Consider the following 24,095-nt stretch of genomic DNA (forward strand, 5'->3'; position numbering starts at 1 on the left):
CTTAATTTAATAATCTATCTTCGTTGTCTAACTTATTAGTTTAATAGCATTATCAACCAGGAGGTTTGTGTCTGGTGCCATTGCTCATTTGCTTAGTGGCCACACCCACAATAACTAGCACGTATGCTACAAGGATAATGCCAAATCTTCCATTTTTAAAATATGCAGGTATGAATGCATATATCTCACCAAACTCTTCACTTTTTGCATCATTTTTTTTTTTTGTTGAAATAATATAGACAGAAGACACAAGGGATGGGAAAAAAGAGAGTAGGAAGACAAGACTTAAAATACTAGCACCTACAAAATGACTTAACCTTTATAAGTACTAGCGAGACTTATAAACCAAAGACTCACTCACTCACTCACTAACCTTTGCATCATTTGTTTAAGGTTGTCTATTCCCCTATAAATATTTTGGAAAAATAATATAGTAGAGACTTCAAATTAAATTCTATAATTGTATAAGTTACAAATTAAATCCTATATTTTAATAGAGGTTTCAAATTGTATCCCTTTCAATTCAAATTTTGAACCCTACTGTTAGAGAAGGAGGGTTTGAATTGATACATATGTTAAAAATACAGATTTAACTTGTAATGATACTATAGGATTTAATTTTAAATCCCTCTGCTAAGAGGTTTTATTTTGGAACCCTCATTATATTATAAGATAAAAAATGTAATTTTTATATTATTTTTTTAAAGTGAAAATATATAGCATTATTTACATGAATGAAGGTCTCTTATATGAACTTATAATGATTTGATTTTTCAAATAATTCCAATAGAGATGTCTATGGTTCAAATCACCCCTCCCCAACTATCAAATTATATATATACACTATTTTTTACTATTTTTTAAACCCGTAGTTGAACTTCAAGAACTACTCAAGAATTTTGATTGTATGACCTCATTCAATCATTCTATAAAATTTTAAAAAAAAAAAAATAGTAAGAAAGCACTCACCAAGTCTATCATAGGATGATATGGTGTCAGACTTTAGCCTTAAATCATAATCTCGAGTGACTAATTTGTTGATAAGAAACAGAGCCTCTCCATGTTGCAATTAAAGTAGACCCATTGAAAACAGATAATTACCATGAAGTATCAAATTATCCCAAACAATAATTTCAATTAGTACAATGATAACAAAAAACTACACTAACAAAAATACTAATTTGTCATTAAACGCGTGTAAATGATCTGCCATCCACCACTTATGCCTGTAATTAGTCTCCTAGGGGTCTTGATTACTAGAGTTTAGATTAGTGCTCCACTACTTTTAAGTGGAGGATTTTGACAAATTATCATTGTTTTTTAAGATAATAAGTTTAAAGTGCAATTATTAAAAAAGTGATAGAAGGATATTTTATGTTGTCTTGCATATAAAATGTCAGACAGTCTAGTCTCTTATAGTTAAACCCACTAAAATGAGAGTAATTTTTAAATACTCTAGGAACATGGTAAATAATACTCCCTTCTCTCACGTTTATGGTTGTGTCTATTTTCTAAATTTATGATAGAATTCATCATAAATATAAGAGGAGAGATCTTCATTTCACTACACTCAGAGAGTAACTAAGAGCATTCCACAAAATGATTCTACATTCTTCTTTGTAATAGGTAAGGCATTGATCCTCTGTACAAACATGAAAAGGACTTTGCAACTTTTGACAATTAAAATTGGATTTCTTAACCCCATAAATTGGTGTGATTAGTCAACCATATAACAGAACTTTCCCTAACGTATAGGTCCTAGGATGGTCCATGATATAGTGGCTATTGCACTCAAAACAATTTATTTGAAAGCAGGCTGAAAAAAGGTGTCAAAGAAAGTTAATGCTCTATAAAGGTCACATACAATTCTCCTCCCCTTTTTTAAAATTTTTAAATTATCTTTGCTCAAGCCTAGGTTTTTTATTATTATTATTATTATTTTTTTAATTATTAGCTTGTGATATATTTTTTGTCTCCTAACTAACACCTTAAGGCCACTCCAATAGAATTATCAGGTAGACTACACGCAACCAGAATTAGTCAAATACTTTAAGAGTCTTTTTTTGATGGGTTATATTAAGAATCTTGGAAACCCATGTTAGCAAAAGAAAACGAAAAGGGAGAGGGGGGGGGGGGGGGGGGGTGCGTGTGTTGAACATCCTTAGTGCAAATATAATTCTTGTCATGTTTATTTTGCTTAGAAGAGCACATTTGGATCTTCCTACTCAACCGATGCCCAAATTAAGTAGAAGCCTAGTATAAATTGAGAACCAGCCCTAACCCAAAAAAAGTAGTGCAACAATGTCAAGCTAACTTAGAATCCCAAACAATTCTCTCTCTCTCTCTCTCTCTCTCTCTCTCTCTCTCTCTCATGTCAGTCATCCATCTGTCTCGTGTTAAAAATTAATCTTATAACCATGCTATATGAACCATAAATTGTTTCAATTTTAACTAAAAATAACGTGTCCATTTATCTTGTATCTAACATTTTATATAGTGTAATATTATTTAAAATTTAAAATAATATTATAATAGATATATCTTTAATTGTATATAATATTTAATTTGAACCATAATATAGATCAATTTGTTTGAGAGGATGTATAAATTAGTCTTACATGAAGAGGATTTGAATTTTTGGTCAATTATATGATTCTAAATTCGTAAGTATCATAATATACTTCCTTCTTTTTTTGGCTAGTGGTAAAAATTTACCTAGCACACCCCTACCACGACAACTTTATAGCCAATTTGGATGGAGGAGATTTTACTATACTCCCTCTTTAGGACCCTTCATCCAAATTGGCCATCAATCTATTTATGCCTAGTAAACATTGAGCCACCCGATATTATGATCAATTTGGACCATGAAATATCACCAAACTTTTCAAGTAGAGAACATGAATTCTAGAAACCATTGTTCAATGAGTAATATATTAAACCTCAAGGAGTTGATCACATTGGTAACACTCCTCACAGTAGAGATATTTGTCTCTTGGTGCTTAGCCGACTCTTCAAGTCGAGACAGTTCAGTATCCTAATGTGTCAGTGATTTTTGGATTTGAAACTTTACATGCAAAGCATCTTGCTCCCAGTGAGATGGGTCACAACACGCACAACAGATCAAATAAACGCTTAGAATTCCACAAATAGGCTCCCATTGAATCAGCTCATAAGAGAACATCGTTAATGAAAGATTGACACAAGTCTTTACCAAAAAAGAAAAAAAAAAATATTAACATAACTTGACAATAATACCAGGCTTTGCAAAGCATATGAAGAAACTCCCAAACAGCAGAAAAATAATTATGAAACACGAATGAGTATGAACCTCAGTCTCCTGAAAGTCAGTTATATTAGAACAGGAAAGTCCCTAAAATTTGTTAATGTATACAAGCCGGAATCCTACAGCGCAGCTCCAGTACTCTGCTAATCTCTAATAATTACTAGTTTGTTTCGGGCAAATAGAACTAAGAACAATAGATTACAACCAGCTTTATGCAGTGACAAACTAAATAGTACAGGTTGGCAGGAATTAAGGAAAACATTAGCAGCTATGCTAATTTCCATTTGCAGTCATGTTCAATCTTATTGTTCAGGTTTCCACCTCTTGGCCAGCAGACTGGTTTTCATCTTTCTCGGCATCAGCATCTCCATCATCTTCGTCATCTGCCTCATCAGCCAGTTTAGTAAGCTCTTCCTGGATCATGAGCTTTATGGACGACTTTCTTGGGGCGAGATCCATACTAAACTGCCGAGCTGAAAATTTGTCAAAACTCTGTTAGCCACCAATGCATAAAATTCTAGGAAGTAGCAATCTCAGTTTATAACAGCAAGGTTTTAGTTTGAAAAAGTTTCTAATACTTAAAATGATAGAGGATACTCGATCTTGTGATTAAAAAAAAAAAAAAAAACTAATAAAAAAGAATCTTGGAGCGTTTGGAAGGAGGAATATTTCCCAGATCTTATACTGTTGATGATTATTTTTATCGCTCAACTGATGAAAAATTAATGGTTTTTCTGCAACTTACTTCATAATGCAGCAAATGAAAGTTTTTAAGCTTTTGTTTTGTTTTGTTTTTATTTTTATTTTTTCAGAACACCCATATTTGTTAAGTTTCAACACATGAATAATGCATTGCATGGAGGGCTACAATTTAAAAGCCAAGGCCACAGATTAATATGATTTAATACTTGAAGATTCAAAAATCATAAAATAATATAGTAAAAATAAAGATGAAAATAACATACCAAGTTGCTTCAGAATATCAGTGAAAGTGGCCTGCAAAATAAAGCAATATAATTTCAGATCCTTCAGTTCGATAGGCAAGATTTAGGAGATCAAGAAAGCTGGCATTATGGAACAGGAACTCATTACAACCTCTTAAATATTTCAAACTTTGCATTTTCTCCATTATCTCAGCAATCAAAATGCCAGGTTCCTTCTCTTTTCATTCTTACTTTTGCCTCTACTGTATACAACTATAAATGCACACATGTAATGAAGAGAAACAACATCGAGACAAGAACATACGATCCTGGATAGAAGGGAAAATACATATATGCACATGCAGACATTAATGCATCTATGTGTACTTGTACATGTATGCATTCACATTAAATTAATCTTAACCTACAAAACTCATGGGTAGTTCAGGAAGAACGTATGACCCATACAAGCAACCACAATCAGCTTTGAGGCAGGTACTAGAGCAAAGCACCACAACGAAGCACCATTACGATATGGACAGAAATGCTCCATTTTTGCAGGGTCAATTGAATAGGTCAGCATGATCAATTACTCAAGATCTCTCAAAATTTCCCTTACAACCATTATACAGTACTGGTATCAGCAGCTTACCGTATTAAAGTCAACTTCTTTAAGAATTTCGCATATTGCATCTCTCAACTCATCATCACTTGGCCTGAGTTTCTCCTCTCTGGCCCTGTCCTTTCCTTTAGAAACCTTTTTCCCTAAAAAAAACACCAAAGAGATTCTTAGTGTTGCCGATTGGCAAAGAGAATAATATACAAGCTTCTATTCTTGTTCTGTTTAAATTTCACAATTAGAATTTATCTCCTAGCAAAAATTTAAGCATGTTGAATGACAACAATTTCAAATCCTCGAAAAATTATAGGAAAACCACCATTTTCTCTAAACATAAAAACCAGAAAAATATAAACTATAAGAATACAGGGAAGGGGAGGCCAGAGGCCATGATTTATACCAGCTTTCTCCCTGGATGCAGGTTTCGATGGAGTTGATGCCTTTGCTTTTACAATTTTTTCGTTCTTCTTTTTCCTTGAAAACACCTTTGGACTTGTATCACTGTCATCATCAATCTTGGAGCGTTTGGAAGATGCTCTCTTAGGTGTTCTTTTGGGTGGTGTAATGGATTTCTTTGAAACTGTAATTTTCTTGGGTTTAGCTTTTCCAGCAGATTCCTTCTTTCTAGAAGACGATTTAGAACTTCGTTTGGGTTTCTCCACATCTTCTTCAGAATCATCTTCAGAATCATTTTTCTCCTCACTTTCGGAAGGCTCAAGCATCTCATCCTCAGATTTTTCTGGAACACCATTTTCATTTTCCTCCTCTTCATTTTCTTCAGCCTCTTCTTTTTCCTCTTCTTCAGACTCATCTTCCTCCTCAGCTGCACTCTTTTTATCCTCCATTTTCAGTGTATCCTCGGTATTTTTTCGGTTCTGGAGAATATGTCAAACCATTTAAAATGGAATAGGAAAAGTAGAAGAAGAGAGAAACAGCATAAATAGTATAAAAGTGATCTAAATGGAGGAAGAGAGAGATTGTTCTATAGGCTTTCCTGATTCTGCTTCTTTCTGATGCATTGGCTTATCTGCTAGTTTAAGTTTAGGTCTTCCATAAGAGGAATTATACCCCTTTTTAAAAAAAAAAATTTTAAAGGAATTAAACTCCATTTAATCCACTTTCAATCATTGGTTCATTCATTTGTTAAGATTAGATAGACATATCTCTATCTTATAGTACGCCCAGAAATTGGAGTTAGGTTCCACAAATGATTAAGAACATATGCAGTACGTCTAGGCTTCACCTACTCCAGTAATAAGAGTTGCAGTAATTGTATGTATGCAAGATATGCAGACGAAAGGTTAAGGTCCAGCAACAATAATAAAAGTAATACAAATTGCAAGATCAGATCAGAAGCCACAGCATTAGAAACTCTATAAATCTTTTAGGTACCTATTGATCCAAGAAAAATACAAACTTCTTTAACTCAAATCAAATTCCAATGTATGAGAATAGTACCTTTACTGAACGTTTTGAAGCAGAACCTCCAGATCTTGAAGAACTTCCTTTGACCACCCTCTTGCGTTTTTTGCTGCCCTTACTTGACTGATAATCATAGACAATATTTAAAAATAAAAAAAGAATGAAGATCTCATAGCAAGAAAGCTAAAATGGAAAATGAATAAAAAATGAACAGTCTGGCAAACAAACCTTCTCTTTCTCTGCAAGTAGCACAGTAGTCGTAGGGTGAGGGGCCACCAAAAAGTCTATCAGTTTTGCAACAATATCTTCCTGCATGTGCACCTTAAGCTCATTAAAAACAATATCACTTGACATGAGAACCTTCAATAGCACCAAAGCTAGCATCCAAATGCAGGCTGCCAGGTGACACTGACGCATAACAGACTAATGCATAACAGACTATCTGATTAATCTAGTTGCACATTCTTTGCAGGCATACAGAGAATGCCAGTTAATGATCTAGAACTTAACCATATATTAATAAACCATAAAAGAATATCCACCAGCAGATGACGTCCTCAGTTAGTGACAGAATCAACACATGAACTAGGTGTCAAAAAATAATACAAAGTTATTTAGCCACAAGTTCATTCCCGGCTAGCATGCATCAGTAGTAAATCAACAAACCTTCCTTGTAGAAGCCTTGGAAACTGGTATGTCAAGCACATCGCAGATTTCCACTAGTTTCTCCTTATGACACTTGTCAAATTTCTCTTTTATTTTGATCTTTTGCTTTTCCTGTAAGATGAAAAACATTGCAATGATGGAATATTAGTGAGATCAAGTCTGCCATGCTACCACATATCAAACATGATAAACGAAAAATTCAATGCCAAGTCTAGAAAATGGTTACTTGTACACACAAATATTACCTCATTGTCATGCCATACAAAACCAGAAAACCGGGATATATTGTTCTTGACCTGAAATGCCTGTAAAAAGAAAAAGTGGATTTTACATAGAATACAGATTTGCGTACTGAGTCACTGACTAGTAACATCTGGGATGAATCACAACGCCAGAGTCCAATTTATTGGCCTTAAAGTGCAAATTCATTACCTACTATAAAGGACCTACTATAAAGGAGGAAAGAAAAGCAAAATGTATAAACAGAAACATACACACAGAAGTCTTTAGAATATGTATTACCTTTCCTCTCCTTCCAAAGAGAATCGTATGAAGCAGTTTGAAAGTGTCATCAGTCCTTTTTCTTGATAGCTTGAATGCCACTGGAGCAGAAAAAATATTAAGGTTTCATCTATTGCTCCATAGATACCACCACATGTATGTTTGGTCCTTAAATATCTCAAATGCTTACCCAGCAAAGGCAAGATTTTTATCACTATATAAACCAGTATTATACAATTATATGTCCTTCCATAAAACTGCTAATTATAGAATTACCACCCCAAAGGTTCTCAGCAAAATTTATAGAATCTAATAAAATATTATCGTCAAGTTATGTTCTCAAGACCATGACTGCAGGTTCAAATGTGACCTGAAAAAAAACACTTCTTCTTCCTGTTAAACATGTATCGTCATGTTCTCAAGCCCATAACTGGCTTAAAACATGTATTCAGCTTAAAACTGGGAGGAAAAAAAAAAACCTTCATACATAATACAATAGAAGCATAATCATCTCAGGTTAAGAACCATACCATTAGGTATATCTTTCAGTGCAGTACCAGGGCCCTGCAATTTTGAAATTAAGTGTAAAAAAAATTCAGATGAAAGCCAGAATTAAAACTTCATAGAATCAAAAGCAAATTATAATGAAAACCTTTTCAATATGGAATTCCTTGACAACTTCTTTTTCAATTGATGCCACCAGCCTTTCAACTGATTTCCTCTCACGCACAGGGCGGTCAATAGCAGGAGTCCTTGGCTCTAGCTCCTTCTCCTTCTTCTTTTTAACTTCCCTTGTCTTCTCTTTTACTTTTTCTGCATTCTTCCCTCTCACACGCTTCTTTGACCCCTTACCTGCCTTACCGGCTGCCTTCTCTTCATCCTGGCCTTCTTCCTTCTCAGTCACATCCCCCTTTTTCTCCACTTCATCTTTGGTTTCACCCTTTTCTCCAATCACCTCTTTTTCATTTGGACTGGTATCTTCTTCCATTGCTTCTGTTTTTGGTTCCTCTGCCTTCCCATTTCCATTTTCCTCTTTGCTTTCCTTCTCTTCATCCATTTTTCCAGCCTCATCTTTCTCATCATCTTTATCTTCTGCCATGTCTTTTACTCCGTTTTGCAACTCTTTCTTCTCAGTCACAGCTTCACCATTTTTCTCTGGCAAGCTAGTACCATTTTCCGTGGCCTCTGCAGCTTCACTCACTGTATTCTCCTCACCCATAATCAACTTAAGTCAAAGCAAATGCTAAAGCAGCAACTGCCTTTTCCCCCCCTGACAGAACTAGTAAAGCGAAGACAACAAAATACTGCAGTTATAAAAAGGTTCCCAATCAGATAAACTTCACTTCCAGAGAGCATAGGTGTTAATTGAACACTATCATTTAGTAGCACTGCCCTAAATTTGGGTTTTTCAGGAAAACAGTTTTTCAGATTATATTGATACAACACTTTCCATGACTGACTCCCTCAAGTTGTGGCACAATCTTGGAAGAAAGATACTGTCATGTTAGTCACATATCAAACAGTGCACAACATGTATAATTGATAATCACTTAAATAGCTAAGGTCGCAGGAAATTGACTTGCAAGTTTCCAATTTTCCATACATTATAAAGTTTTGCAAGCTTCTCAAATAAAATAAATAAATAAATAAAATTAATGCAAAAAAAGAAAAAGAAATCTTTATTAAGAAAAAAAAAAAAAAAAAAACTCCACAATTAAAGAGATTAAAAAGTTAACCTAAATTGGAGTTTGGAAAAACCATAAAAATTGAAAAGCAATAAATGGAGATGAACTACACTGGAGCAAACATCTGAACTACATCAACAACATTCCAAAGAAAAAAAGAGTATAATTTAAGTGTAATTATAGATAGCTTACCACACTGAAAACCCTAACAAGATCTAAAAAAGCCAGAAACTTGAAAAGACCCATCAAAAAGATTGTAAAAAATACCATAGTATTGACAAGTAACACTGTCAAAATTGACAATTCAAAAGCCAAAACACACTTACACTAACAAAAAAATTTCGAATCTTTGACTTGTATGCAGCGTTAAGAAATGCAAAAACCGAGCAAAACAAGGCCCCCACAAAACCACAATTTAGCTAAGCTCTCATTCCCACTCAGTCCCTAACTACCCCAGAATAATAAAACACCCAAAATTCAAACAACAGAATCTCTCAGCGTTTCCCACATTTTCTCGGGAAACAAACAGAGACCCAATATCGAATTCACAACTAAAACAGTAAAAAAACAGCACAACAAGTCGAAAAGTTCAAAGCTTTGTAACTTACCCAATTTCAAAACCCTAAGATTTGCACCACAAAATCCACACCAGATCAAAACAAAAATTAAAAAATTAAAAAAAAAAAAAACAATTGTACAAATTGATTGCAAAATTAGGGAATTGAAAGAAACTTACAGAGACTTTTGGGGTTTTTTTTTTTTGCTTCAAAAAACAGAGAGTCTCGTCTCTCTCTTTCTCTCTCTGTGTGACTTTGGACTCTCTGTGTGTGCAGAGTCAGTGTGTGTATTTTTTGAGTTTTTGGGAACAACTATTTTGGCTTTGGGGTCTCTCTCTAAAAGTTGGGGGGTATTTTGGGGATTTCACAGAAGTTCGGATTTGAAGCCCGGATTTTAAAGTGCTGTTAAAATGGTGCCACGTTGGACGTGGGTGTCAGGAGTGGGGTGAAAGTTTTGAAATATTGGAATTTTTCGGACGGCTGAGATTTTGATTTTGGTATCCAACGGCTGGTATTGCAAGAAATTCGCAGCAACTTGTGCTGGTGGGATCCACCTGTGTGGGGTCATGGTGGGACCCAGTGAGAGTCTGGTTACTTTTTTATTACTTTTTAAAATGGGTGTTACGTGTTAGGATCATCTGTGGGTGAGAGCACGCAGGAAAAAAAAAATTATGAACAAATGGTATTGATTTTTGCTATAGCTCATTTGGACTTTCATATATATATATATATATATAGATATATCATATATGTATATATTGGGTTGAATTAGCTCATTACTAGACTCGATAGGATGTCGGCCCACAAAAATTTCTAGATATATAGCAGAATCTAATCGAGTTTTGTAAAATTGAACTCAATCAAAACTCTTCCAACAAAACCCTTTAAAGGCTTTTGATATAGGGTATTCTTTTCACATTCTTAGAAATATTGAAATTTTTTTTAATATTTTAATTTTTTTATGCTCTAATATTTTAATGTTTTGTTACAAATCACACAACAAAATCTAGCTCTGACTCCACTTTTGTAGCAATGTAAATTTCCTTCCTCGATTATTGGAGAGTATTCATATTATTATGCCATTAAAAAAATTACATTTTTTTTAATTATATTTGGACGATTTTAGCCTATTCCTCCTTAATCCTAATCATTTTTTAACAAATAGGGATAAATCTTTAAAAACATTGGGGCCGTTTGGTATGGTTATTTAAGCAACACATTTCAGTTTTTAAACAATATTACACGTATTTTTACACACTTTTTTATCCACATGTATTTCTAAAAAATACAAACAACGTTAGTAGAATAACGTTATCAAATGGCCCATTGTCTTTATCTCTTTACCCCACTGCTATGTAGGTACTAGGTAGGGAGGACAGTTTTCTAGATATCTTCATCTAGGGGTGTGCATGGGTCGGGTTAAGGGGATTTTTTGACCCAACCCACCATAGTTGGTTAAAAAAAATTCAACTCAACCCAACCTATCACATAAGTCCAACCCAACCCACATGGGTCGAGTTAAGTCAAGTTGAACCCATGGGTTGAACAATTTTTTTATTACTATTATTATTAAATTGAGCAAAAAAAATATAAATATAAATATATAAAAAAAAACCCAAAAATCATTATCAATGTAAGTCTTTAAAGGCAAACAACACTAATGACTAAACAACAATAGTAATTTACTGGGGTTTGTGTGAACTAATTGACTTTTTATATAGGATAGGAAAAGTGATTATTTTAAAAAAATTATTAATTATATAATATATTTTAAATATATATTAAATATATGGGTGTGTTTGGTCGGGTTTGGCAAGTTTAAAATTTTATGACCCAAACTAAATCCAACCCACCAAGTCTTAAAAACTGACCCAACCCGATAGGCTGGATTGAATTGGATCAATTTTAACGGGTTGGTGTGTTTGCTACGCACTCCTGTTATCAACAACATTACTATTCGGACTGTCAAAAATTCAGATCTTCACATTAGAATTTGGTCGTGGAAAAGGAGTTCACAAGGAACATGGATTTCATCAAATTTGTCTTCATGTACTACGTGGCTCTTTTAACTTTTAAGTACAAATGTTTAATACGAAATTTACATAAGTATATACAAAACAAAATTTTGATACTAGTAACCTCAATAGTTTTTTAAAAGGTAATTCTACATTTTAGTTATCTTTTGTGCCAAAAAAAAATATCTATAGTCTACTTTCTAAAAATTTATTTAATCTATTTTAAAATGAGTTGTTGGATTTTATCACATCATCATTTTTTTTTTAATGCAAAGTTCAGGAATATATATTACTAAGTTAGAAACTATTACTTGAAACTCTCTTTAAAAAAAAAAAAAAAGTTAGAAACTATTACCTACATAAATTTTACCAGATAAATACTCCAGCCAAACACTATTATCTACAATGCTCTCAACATAAGTGGCAACTAAAAAAGAGGAACTTGGTGTAGTTGATTGCCATAAATTCCAAGCCATGATCACAAATGATTGCATTTCATTTTCATCCATATCCATCCTTCTCAGCATGACTTAAACAAGCTGGCTAAAATATTCATCTGTTTATCTCATGGGGTCCAATGTGGAGGTTGAGCATTAGACTCTCAATATGTAAACATTTAACCCCAGTTGTAAAATTGAAAAGAGAGTCTTCCTTAGAATTAATGGCCTGCGTTTCTATATCAAATTTTTTTTGAAATGATACCACATTAATGTTTCCAAACTTTCGGAGGTCCGCCAAAGGTAGATTGAACAGATGGAAATATGGTCTATGGAGGGGAAATCTTATGAATGGGATAAACACCGAGGGGAGAAAGTAAAGACGTACAATATATCAGAATATTGGAAAAGATTTTGATAAAATTGATGTAAAAGTTTGCATGAACAAAAAAGAGACGTAAAGAGAAAAAAAAAAAAAAAAAAAAGGTCAATAAAGGTAACCAATTCAGGAAAATTAATAGTAAATAGCAAAATAGTCAGTATTGGAATGGGATAAGATAATAGTATTTTATGGAAACCTATAAAAAATAGATAGTAAAAATAATAGTTGTGTGATCATAGAGAACATAATTTGAAGATCCTGTTCATAAAAAAATAATAATTTGAAGATCCTAAGAGAGTACGATACTGACAGGGAAGAAATTATGAATATAGTAAACATGAGGAAATTGAGAAAGTCTTCACCATTTAGAAGTTAGAACACATAATTAAGAAAGAAGATTTGATAGAAAAGACGTTAAGAAAAGATTTAAAAAAAAAAAAAAAAAAAACCTCATCAAACACTTGGTTCAAATTTAACTCCCCTAAACTGAAAAAATCAACCAATGTACCATATAAACTATTAGGAATAAGCAAATAGTTTCCTATCGTCCAATTTTCTGTTAATTAATAACCATCAAAAGAGAAAAAAAAAAAATCTTTTATATAAATCCTAAAATTTCAATTACGTTGTTTATGTCTTTATAGTTTCAAAATCATTTTCATTTGTCTTAATATCTTTCAAGGCCAAAGCATAAAAAAATAAATAAATAAAATAAATTAACCTTTGCAGAAGCACTTAAGTACATGCTTAAAGGCTTTTATTATTATTATTATTATTATTTTTTATTATAAAAGTTAATAATTTGTATTGATTATAATTTAATATTATTACATTTTCTAATCACAAAAGTACTTAAGAATGTGATGAGTATTATGCATTTGTGGGTGAAATAATTTACTCATCACTCTCTTAGGTATTTTTGTGATTGAGAAGGGTAGTAATCCTAAATTATAACTGATGCAAATTATTAACCTTTACCATAAAAGAAAAGAAAAAGAGTCATTGAGCATGCGCATATGCAGAGGCTAGTATTAACTAAAATACATTCCATCTCTCTCTCTCTCTCTCTCTCTCTCTCTCTTTCTCTCTCTCTCTCTCTCTCTCTCTCTCTCTCTCTCATGCAGACCTTGGTCAATTTAAGCTTGAACTAGTCATCATTTTTACTTCACACACTATTGATTGTCCTCGCTAGTGATTCATCTCTTGAGCCAGCCTTGCCTCTATCTCTCTCTTGATTTGAAATTTCACACATCAGGTATTGTCAATGTGCTTGTTTTGTAATTGGCACCACTCATAGAGCAGTCACCACCGCTAAGGATGGAGGTGATTCTCAATCTCCCTATGTCTCCAAGGATGAGCCCCTTTGTGTACGCATCGCTATGGACATCGTGATTATGCTCTGCTGACAACCACATTAGTCTTCCTTTATCTTTGAACACCACTTCTCATGGTTGTAGTCTAGTGTCCACAATGGGGATTGTATTGGTCTGATTTTTTGGGTTTTAAAATGTATATGATGGGTTTGCTAGGGAATTTTTTTGTGTTTGTGAGTAGTAGATTTATAAACCATATATTTAGTTCTTGTGTTTGTATAAATGTGTAGATTTGTAAATAATACTAATTGTTGAGAGAGAGAGAGAGAGAGATGCGATGTGATTATTATTATTTTTTAAATGATTAGTTTATTTATAAGAGTAGAGAGGCTATTTACTTATTTTTAATAGTTCAAGAGTGACATTGGTCGAATTTATAGCTTAGAAGGATACTTTATAATTTTTCAAGAAAAATGCCATTAAACTCCTTTTACTTTTATAATTTGGGGTAATAACATTTTCATTTCTTGAGGTTTGGGGAATAACACCTAATTTGTACGACGACTATAGCAAAGAGGTCTATAGATTCGTTCCACCTAGCTTTCGACACCCATTTATTTGTCTAGTAATCTTAAAATGAAAATGTTAACTGATGGCGCATATTAGTTTAGGAACTACTTTTAGAAATATTTTATAAAAATATAATAATGTAGTTATCTCTTTTAAACAAATTTTTTTTTAAAATATTTTTGATAGAGCAGTGTCAAAACTTTTTAATAAGATGATTGACCTAAGCGCATTTTTAACGTGACCTTTCTTAATAAATTTCCAGGCCTTTTAGGACACTTCAATCGGTGCAGTAATCTTAAAGGGTTTTGGTCCGAGGCCGTGGGTTCGAACCGCCGCAATGGCGCCTGTGAGAACCACAGGCGCTATTGTCGCTGCTGCCGCTATATCAATGGCGGTGCTTTCCTACTTGTTCAGCTCCAAAAAACCCAACTTGGCCCTCTTAAAGAAGAAAAAGAAGAAGCCCAGAAATGGGCTTATTGATGCCATTGGAAACACTCCCTTGATTCGCATCAACAGCCTCTCTGATGCCACTGGTTGCGAGGTTAACACAAAGCAATTCACTTTTTCAATTTTCCTTTCATTTTATCATCTGGGTTTTCTTTAGTTTTCGTTTTTAATAAGTATTTTTCTTTTTGGTGTTCAGTTTATTTAATTTTCATTTTGAGAGAAGTTTCGACTTTCATGCCAAAGATTAGTTTCTTCTTTTTTCCTTGGATGATGTTTCTGTTTTGTTCTGTTTGCGGGGTTGTTCAGATTCTTGGGAAGTGTGAGTTTTTGAATCCTGGAGGGAGTGTGAAAGATAGAGTTGCGGTCAAAATCATTGAAGAGGTAAATATCTGTTATCTAAACTTCTTTGTTTGGTGTTGTTGGAATGATTTAGGGGGAAATAGAAAGAAGTTTTAATGTTGGTGTTTTATTTATCTTTGTTTGGGTATTCAAGAAGTTGTAGTAAACTGAGATTAATACATGTATCTGGCTTAGTTGAGAATTTTCTGGAAACTGAATTTTACCAAACCATGAAGCACAACTTATGAAACTCTAAGCAGCTATTTTGAAGAATTGGTAATAGTAAGAATTAGCAATCATAGGAATCTTATATTGTTATTTGTATGCTTGTTTTTTTTAATTTTATATTATGCTACCTTAATTGGTTCAAGTGGTACATTGCTTTGTCAAGGATGGATTAATGCTAAATATGAATAAAACCTCTCTAAAATAAAAAAAAGGCTAGTGATATGAATGCCTTGGTGTATAGTAAAGAAAGTAATGGCAGTTATTTTGTATGCATTCCAATTTGTGACTTTATGCAGGCTTTGGAATCTGGGAAGCTAGCTCAAGGTGGAGTTGTTACTGAGGGGAGTGCAGGAAGCACTGCTATCAGCCTTGCTACAGTAGCTCCTGCCTATGGATGCAAATGCCATGTGGTTATCCCCGACGATGCTGCTATTGAGAAGGTGAAAATGGAATGTATTCTTAATGAGCAGTGTTCTGTGTTTCTGCTACAACCTTCAAGGGTTACATTATTGACTTGTTAAGGAACTTATGCATCATGGACCTCACTATATGCAATTTAGTGGTTAGATAAGGCTTGAAGCAAGATAAAGAAAGATTTGTCTTCTTATTTCTAGGCAGATTATTGTGGCCATTTTTTTCATTTAATTTTTTCATAAGTAGCAATCCAGTGGTTGTAGGTCAGTAGGTGTCTGAATTGTGAATAATTTTTAGATTTCATAAAAAATGTTAGCATGGTGAGGGAAGCTGTAAGATATGAAAGGATGCGTGGCTAACTACTCTAATATGATATAGCTTCTCCCCCCCCAATCCCTCTCCTGCTCTCTTATCTTTCTTTTGCCCCTCTTTTATGTACTACAACATACTTAACTTGTCTACTCTTTGCAAATTTGTCTCAGTCTCAAATAATTGAATCCCTTGGAGCTACTGTTGAAAGGGTAAGACCCGTCTCAATTACACACAGGGACCACTTTGTCAATATTGCACGCAGAAGGGCACTAGAAGCAAATGAGGCAGCATCAAAGCATAGAAAAGCTAACCAAATGAATGGCGAATCCCTGGAGCAAACCATTGATTACACAACCGGTGGAGAGAAACAAAGTTTGGCTCTACCACATAATTGCAAAGGTGGCTTCTTTGCTGATCAGTTTGAAAATCTAGCAAACTTCCGAGCACACTATGAGGGTACTGGGCCTGAGATTTGGGATCAGACTGGAGGTAGTTTAGATGCATTTGTAGCGGCTGCAGGCACAGGAGGTACAGTGGCTGGTGTTTCCAGGTTTCTCCAGGTTAATTTCTTTTTCCTCCATTTGTTTAAACATTCATAATAAACTAGTCAATGAGTCCCTTAGCATGTGTTCAACAGGAAAAAAATCCAAACATTAAGTGCTTCCTGATAGATCCTCCCGGTTCTGGTTTATTCAATAAGGTTACAAGGGGGGTGATGTACACTAGAGAGGAGGCTGAAGGACAAAGACTTAAGAATCCGTTTGACACAATAACAGAAGGAATTGGAATCAACAGGTTAACACAGAATTTCATGATGGCAAAACTTGATGGGGCTTTCAGAGGCACAGATTTGGAAGCTGTTGAAATGTCTAGGTAAGTGCATGCTTTTGTTTTTTTGAAGTAAAATATTTTGCTGAGAGGTTGAGAAATGGAACTAATGGGAAAAAGTTGTGCCAATTCGATGAGTTTGTTGTGTTGCTGATTATACAGTACTGTGGATGCATTTCCCTTTTATGATTTACCATTAATATTTGTCAGATTATGAAACATAAAAAAATATCCATCCTTTCACCCATTTTCCTTGATTATAACACAATTAATTTATGTGTTTTCATGCTATGCTGCTTGAACTTTATCAGGTTTCTTTTGAAGAATGATGGGCTCTTTCTTGGAAGTTCATCGGCCATGAATTGTGTTGGAGCAGTTAGAGTGGCACAATCCATTGGCCCTGGTCACACTATTGTGACTATTCTTTGTGACAGTGGGATGAGGCATTTGAGTAAGTTTTGCAATGCTGAATACCTGTCTCAGCATGGATTGACACCCAAGGCTATTGGATTAGAGTTTCTGGGGATCAGATGAGATTGTGTGACCTAGACTTTTGGCTTTGATGTTTCTTGTCCACTTCCATCCAAAGTTTGAGCAGGCCTATGCAGCTACATTTTTTCAGCAAAGTTTTGTATTAAATTATAGCAATTATATCAGTGTTTATCTCCCTTAGAATGTGCCATCTTAGTTTTTTGTAGATAACATATTGAAGCAGGATTAGGCAGTAGGCACATATCTGTTAGGATAGTGTCACTTTTTTGTTTTATTCTCTTACAGCAACACTAAACCGAGAGGCACATCTCTGTTTGTTCTACAGACAATTTTTGGTTCATTCTTTTTGGGACATCAATATGTATTTTCTTTCAGAGCTGTATACAGGGATGATTGATATCATTTTTTCAAGAGAAATGGGATGAGTTAATGCAGATATACCAGTTATTATGATCAATTGTGGGGCAATAGTGTATATGTTTTTCCTACCCAATTCACATTAACGATTAAAACTACAGTGTCAGGTGGAAATAAATCTGCCAGACTAGGTTCTAGCTTACCAGAAGGATATTTACATTGTATAATGTATGCTACTTATCTTGCTTGGCTTTGCCTTTTAATGTCTAATTTTTGAGCTATTGTAGCCTTTTGAAATCAACTAAGTTCTTGAGTCATAACCTTTGAGCCGTTGTAAATCAGGAAATCAACCAAGTAGTTATAACTGTTGACATGCCTAAAACATTTAGACATGCAGTAATGTGAATCTTCTGCATGATTAACCGGTTCCACTCTCCTCTTATCCATAAATTGTTTATTGTTGTATTGAAAGGACAAAATACTTTGCTTGTCTAAATGAACATACCAGTCCAGATTTCCATTGTTACCAATCAATTAGCGAAAGCTAGTTGCAGTCTTCAACATTGAGAACATTGAGAATATTAATGTTACCACACGTTTTAATTCATTAATAAAATTCCATTTTACTTGCATCGAGATTGAAATTTACAAACCAACTAAAGAGTATAGAAGCTCTGTAATCACTCAATAAGCTAGTTGGAAGTCTTCAACATTGAGAATATTAATGTTACCACACATTATAATTCATTAATAAAATTCCATTTTACTTGCATCGAAATTGAAATTTACAAGCCAACTAAACAGTATTGAAGCACTTTAATCACTCAATTGTATTGCAATTAAGCTTCAGGAGGCCTTCCAGAGGCCACTTTTACTACACAACTTGCCTTTCATCAATGATCAATAGAAGCCTTCCCTTTCAATGATGCAGAATCATGCACCTCAAATTTCTGCGAAATTTTGAAAGGAATTGCTTGGAAATTTATTTATTTTATTCTTGAACATCACTTGATTTCTCAATCTCCAAATGTGATCCATAATTTTTGCTGCCATAAGAACAAACTGCTCCTTGGTGACCTGCTCATGTAACACATGAGCTGGAGGACTGACTATACTCTTAATGAGATCAAAGCTGTTATTAGCATTCAAAGATTCAATAAAGAACCCCCAGCTTGAGCTAAACCAAACTGCTTTTGCTACAGAACAGTTTTTGAACAAGGGCAGGCATGTTTCTTCTTTAGTTTCACACAAAGGACAGCAAGTAGCCATCTTACATGTTAGCTTCATTCGAGCTTCTGTTGGTAAGATATCATTTGCAATCTTCCATAATAACATTTCAAAACGCTCATGAAGCTTTAAATTCTGCAAACTTCCTAAAAGCGCTTCACGATCCTGTGTGAGTCTGTGTGATTGAGAAAAACCATTAGCTGATCTGATAGAAAATTCTCCTTTACCATTCATACTGGTTTATTAGGCACGCTTCTGAGTAGCAATGGCAATTTGATAATAGCATTAAATGGTTCTTCATCAAGTAAGCTTTTTAACATGTCTAAATTCCATCCATGGCCATCTGTTTTAAAATCAAGTAAATTCTGCTTGTTGTCATGGCTAAAAGATTTTAATATGCAATAATGCGAATCTATTTAGCTATATATTAAAGCTATTGGCAAAATTGGGTTGAACTCATTAAGAATAATATATGATTCTTTGTATGAGCAAATTACCATAACATTTGAAATTCATTTTATATCATAATTAAATTGAGTTCAATCTATCATTCTAGCATTTGACATTAGTTAATTTAAGCTAATAACTACGTAGCTAATAGATGTTTGGATGAATGCATGTAATTAGTGATGGAATGAACCTCTCGATCTGCCTGAGTTGTTATGAATAATACTGTGTTTTTTAATGCTATGGTTCTTGAAATTTTATCAGGTTTCTTTTGAAGAATGGCAGGGTCTTTCTTGGAAGTTCATTTGCCATGACTTGTGTAGGAGCCGTCAGACGGTCAGTGACATAATCCATTGGCCCTGGTCACACTATTGTGACTATTATTTGTGATGGTGGGATGAGTCAACTGAGTAAGTTTTACAATGCTAAATATCTGTCTCAGCATGGATTAACACCCAAGGCTACTGGATTAGAGTTTCTGGGACATCAGATGAGTTAGTGTAATCCAGAGCTTTGACTTATATGTTTGTTACTTCCATCCAAAGTTTGAGCTGACCTATGCAACTATATTTCTCCAAGAAAGTTCTGTATCTAATTCTAATTTACTGGTGTTTATCCATCTGAATTCTTGTAGATAAAAATACATTGGAGCAGCAACACTAGAGCAGGATTAAACACAGGATATTGTCAATTTTCTGTTTCATTCTATTTGGGACATCAATATGTATTTTCGTTAAGGGGTTTACAATATATATTACATTCAGAGCTGTGTACAAGGATGATTGAAATCATTTTTCAAGAGAAGTTGAATAAATTAATGCCAATACACCAGTTATTATGGTCTATGGCAATGTCATGAGGAAATAAGTTTGCCAGACAAGTTTGAGTAGTTAGTTCATTTTACTGTGAATAAGACTCTTAGAGCATCATTGTAGAAGGATATTAACAATGAATACTACTTATTTTCCTTAGCTTTGCCTTCTAATCTCTAACCTTTGAGCCATTATAGACAAGAAAAAATATTGAAAATCAACTAAGTCTTCCTTTTAATCTCTTAACTTTTGAGGACTGTGATCTAGGAAGACTTGAAATCAACCTGTTGGTGTGCCTATAACATTTGGATACGCAATAATGTGAGGTTGTTTATTATTAACTGGTCCCACTCTCCTATTATTCATCAAATGCAAATCATCTTTAAAGGACAAGACAAAGGACACAATGCTTTGCATGGCTAAATGAACATACCAACCAAAATTTCCGTTGTTATTAAGCAACTGGTGAAAGCAAATTGAATTCTTTAACATTGAGAATATTGTTATAACCACACACATGTCAAAAATAAAACTCCTTACTGTCCATCCTTGATACTCCATCATCCAGTGGCTTAGTGTCCACAACAACAAAACTCCTTTTGTCTGCATGTGTGTTTATGCTATTGTTTGTGACTATCCATTGTGATAGTGGGATGAGAAATCTGTGTATGTATTACAATGCCAAATATCTGTCTCAGCTTAGATTGATACCCAAGGTAATTGGATTAGAGTTTTTGGGCATCAAATGAGTTAGTGTGACCTAGAGTCTTGACTTTGCTGTTTCTCTCCACTTTGAACCGGAGTAGTAACACTAGAGAAGGACTAAGTACATCTCTGTTTGTAAGGATAATGACATTTTTGTTTCATACTTTTCAGGACAACAATATTTATCTCATTCAAAGGGAAGGAGTTAATTGCAATTATACCAATTAGAAGATCAATTGTGGAGCAATAAGTTATTTAATGAATTTTCGACCCAAATTCACATGAATGATTAAAATTTAAGACTATTTTGCAAAAAGAAAAAGGTTTGCCAAACTAAATTGAAAAATCATACATATTCTGGAAAAAGAAAATTTACAAACCAATTAAACAGTACAGAAGTCTATTTTTTCCCTCAACAAACCACTATACATATCCAGTTACTAAGACTATGAACTACTTAGTTTGCATTCCTTTTATTCAAACAAAAGAACAATTATCAAACTCCTTTGCCAATAACAACCTATCCTCCAGTTCTTATAGCATCAATACATACCTTAAGGGTCTGCCATAACGATAACTTCCCAATCACAGGTTGAAACTGCCATACAAGCTCTGTCATCATTCAGTTGCATCACAATTAAACTTCAAGAGGCCTTTCAGAGGCTTCGTTCACTGCTTGGATTTCATCACTAGAAGCATTCCTTTTCAATGATGCAGAAGCATGCTCTTCAACACTCTCAAGAAGCTTTAAATTCTGCAAATTTCCCCCAAGCTCTTCACCCGTTGGTGTGAACCTGTGTGATTGCGAAATACCATTAGCTGATCTCATAGAGAATTCTCCTTTATTACTTAATATGCATACCAGTTTATTAGGCCTGCTTCTTAGTAGCAATGGGGATTTCATAAAGTCATTAAATGGCTCTCCATCAAATAAGCTTTTTTTAAACTTTTTCTAAATTCCATCCATGGCCATTTGTTTGAAAATCAAGTTTGTTGTCATGCCTAAAACATTTGGATATGCAATAATGTGAATCTGTTTATCAATAACATATGATTGGATGAAATCAAGTGAGTAAATAATTAGTGATGGAACGAACCTCTCAATCCGTCTGAGTTGTTTGGTGACATCCACCATAGTTGGCCTTGTTTGTGGATCTTCCTCTGTACATGTCAAGGCAAGGTCCAGCACAGCTTGTAACTGCCGTAGTAAACTAACACCTGCTTCCCCATCTTCAGCCAAGATTGCAGGATCCACAATCTCGTTTATGCAACTACCTTGAGCACGGTTATGTATGTATGCTACTAAACTAGAATCTTTATCAATTGTAAATCGGGTTATATTAAGAGAATCCTCTCCAGTTAAAAGTTCTAAAAGAAACCCACCAAAATCATATACATCAGCTTTCTCAGTTACTTTGCCTGTTGCTTTAGACTCTGGAGTGTCGAGAAAAAACGCTTCCACGTCAGCTTCACCTTCGGGAATTGATACAGAAAGATAAAAGTCGGACAATTTGGGAACATCATGTTCATCTAATAAGATACTGGACATATCTATATGCATGTGGATGACAGGTCTTGGGAAGGCAGTATGGAGATAAGAAAGAGCATGAGCAATCTGCCTTGCTATCTTTAACCTTCTCTCCCACACCATCGGCTGATGTTTTAGTTCAGTAACACGGGAGACATAAATTCGATCTGCAAGGACACCATTGGCGGCAAATTCAAACACAGAAATGGGACATGGAGTCTCGAGACAACAGCCTATGGGCTTTAATACATTGCTGTGACCACTCATTTGTGCAGAAATCACTAAATCATTGATAATAAAATCGCGCAACATAAATTTAAAACGCTTAATGAGAACAATTCGTCCTTCAAGAGAACCCTTGTACCAATGGGCCACATATACTCCCAGAAGTTCAGAAGAAGAAAAGTAGTTGGTTGCTAGGAGGAGGTGTTGAGGGGAGAAGGTAGGGATGGGAATAGGCTTGGCATTGCAACACACAATCAGCTTCTCAAGTAACAGGCTTCCATTCTCATAAAACGCTCTCTCTCTTTCCTTTCTTTCCTCTCTTTCCTGTATTCTTTTAATAAAGAAATGATATGGCATGAACCAACTCCAGCGCATGATAGCTTGAATGTGGAACGTCCTTACTTGCTCTCTTTTGTTTGTGCTCTGCTAGCGAGGGATGGAGGCTCAGCTGAATGAGAATGACAATGAGGGCAATTTTATTGTAAATTCATTTCATTTCAGGAGGGAGGTTTCATCGAAATTAAAGTGGAGCTTTCCTCCTCATTAGCTTTTTTCCGAATTTCAAAAAGGAAAGTAGAGGTTTTGCTTTTCACATTGGCCGATCAAGGCCCGTACCGTGTGTTGACTTGGGTGGGCCCCACCGCTTTCACATTAGTCGTTGATTTTGTCATCCACATTCCACGCATCTCTCTCCTTTTTTTTTTTTTTTTTTTTTATAAATTTTATGGGACTCTTTTGTCATTTGCTTTATAATAATTCCATTCAATTCCAATAATAATACTAAAAGTTTCCATTCAATTACTCTTAAAAAAAAAAAAAAAAAGAGTTTCCATTCAACAAAAATGAAGATGGGTAATTAAGATTGATCCTGGAGTTCGCCTAATTATTATTATTATTTTTATTTCTAATGAAAATACCTTTTTGGTCCATCTATTTTGGTCATGTTTTTAATTTTATCTTCAAGTTTTTATAATTTTATTTTAGTTCTTATATTTTTAAACTTGCCTATATTTTAATCCCGATGTCATCTCAGTTACAGAAAAGCATAATTTAAAAAAAAAAAAAAATAGTAGAGACTAAAATGACAACAAACTTAAAAATATAGGGACCAAAATGAAATTATAAAAATTTGATGACTAAATTATAAATATGACCAAAATATAGAAACCAAAATCAAGGAAATTGTCTTTGTCGTTGTGTCTAAAATATTGGAATATACAATAGTGTGAATCTATTTTTCTATATATTAAAATTATTGTCCAAAGTAGGTTGAACATGTTAAGAATATTATATGACCATAACATTAAAATGAAATTGAGTTAATTAACTTAATTCTATCATCCTAACATTTGACATTA

General features: G+C 34.1%; 3 protein-coding genes and 1 pseudogene across 7 annotated transcripts; 1 reads left to right on the forward strand and 3 right to left on the reverse strand.

The window, feature by feature from the left end:
• Positions 1-3,320: 3,320 nt before the first annotated feature.
• On the reverse strand, positions 3,321-9,992 carry LOC142640829 (DEK domain-containing chromatin-associated protein 4). Of its 2 annotated transcripts, none has more exons than XM_075815114.1 (12): positions 9,839-9,992; positions 8,070-8,721; positions 7,948-7,981; positions 7,439-7,518; positions 7,162-7,221; positions 6,917-7,027; positions 6,479-6,559; positions 6,287-6,373; positions 5,229-5,703; positions 4,862-4,974; positions 4,252-4,282; positions 3,321-3,759 (listed from the first exon to the last, which is right to left on the reverse strand). In XM_075815114.1, exons 2-12 carry the CDS (start codon positions 8,634-8,636, stop codon positions 3,596-3,598), a joined length of 1,803 nt encoding a protein of 600 aa, XP_075671229.1. In that variant the 5' UTR covers positions 8,637-8,721; positions 9,839-9,992; the 3' UTR covers positions 3,321-3,595. The 2 variants fall into 2 exon arrangements, with proteins under 2 accessions (XP_075671229.1, XP_075671230.1); XM_075815115.1 differs by having other exon boundaries at positions 8,070-8,696; positions 9,839-9,973.
• A 4,623-nt stretch (positions 9,993-14,615) lies between these two features.
• LOC142640830 (cysteine synthase 2-like) lies at positions 14,616-17,893 on the forward strand. Of its 2 annotated transcripts, none has more exons than XM_075815116.1 (6): positions 14,616-14,917; positions 15,130-15,204; positions 15,687-15,830; positions 16,287-16,676; positions 16,754-16,989; positions 17,256-17,893. In XM_075815116.1, the coding sequence occupies exons 1-6, from the start codon at positions 14,714-14,716 to the stop codon at positions 17,476-17,478; spliced, it is 1,272 nt and encodes a 423-aa protein (XP_075671231.1). In that variant the 5' UTR covers positions 14,616-14,713; the 3' UTR covers positions 17,479-17,893. The 2 variants fall into 2 exon arrangements, with proteins under 2 accessions (XP_075671231.1, XP_075671232.1); XM_075815117.1 differs by having other exon boundaries at positions 14,627-14,917; positions 16,817-16,989.
• A 498-nt stretch (positions 17,894-18,391) lies between these two features.
• LOC142638836 (uncharacterized) lies at positions 18,392-19,254 on the reverse strand (annotated as a pseudogene).
• LOC142637917 (serine/threonine-protein kinase ZRK1-like) lies at positions 19,057-23,280 on the reverse strand. Of its 3 annotated transcripts, none has more exons than XR_012844934.1 (3): positions 22,082-23,280; positions 21,538-21,778; positions 19,057-19,195 (listed from the first exon to the last, which is right to left on the reverse strand). XR_012844934.1 is itself a non-coding variant. In XM_075811883.1 (2 exons), exons 1-2 carry the CDS (start codon positions 23,110-23,112, stop codon positions 21,622-21,624), a joined length of 1,188 nt encoding a protein of 395 aa, XP_075667998.1. In that variant the 5' UTR covers positions 23,113-23,279; the 3' UTR covers positions 21,271-21,621. The 3 variants fall into 3 exon arrangements, 1 of the variants encoding a protein (XP_075667998.1); XR_012844935.1 differs by lacking the exon at positions 19,057-19,195 and adding an exon at positions 19,230-19,363; XM_075811883.1 differs by lacking the exon at positions 19,057-19,195 and having other exon boundaries at positions 21,271-21,778; positions 22,082-23,279.
• Positions 23,281-24,095: the final 815 nt, after the last annotated feature.

This window comes from Castanea sativa, chromosome 6, assembly GCF_040712315.1.
Source record: "Castanea sativa cultivar Marrone di Chiusa Pesio chromosome 6, ASM4071231v1".
NCBI lineage: Eukaryota > Viridiplantae > Streptophyta > Magnoliopsida > Fagales > Fagaceae > Castanea > Castanea sativa.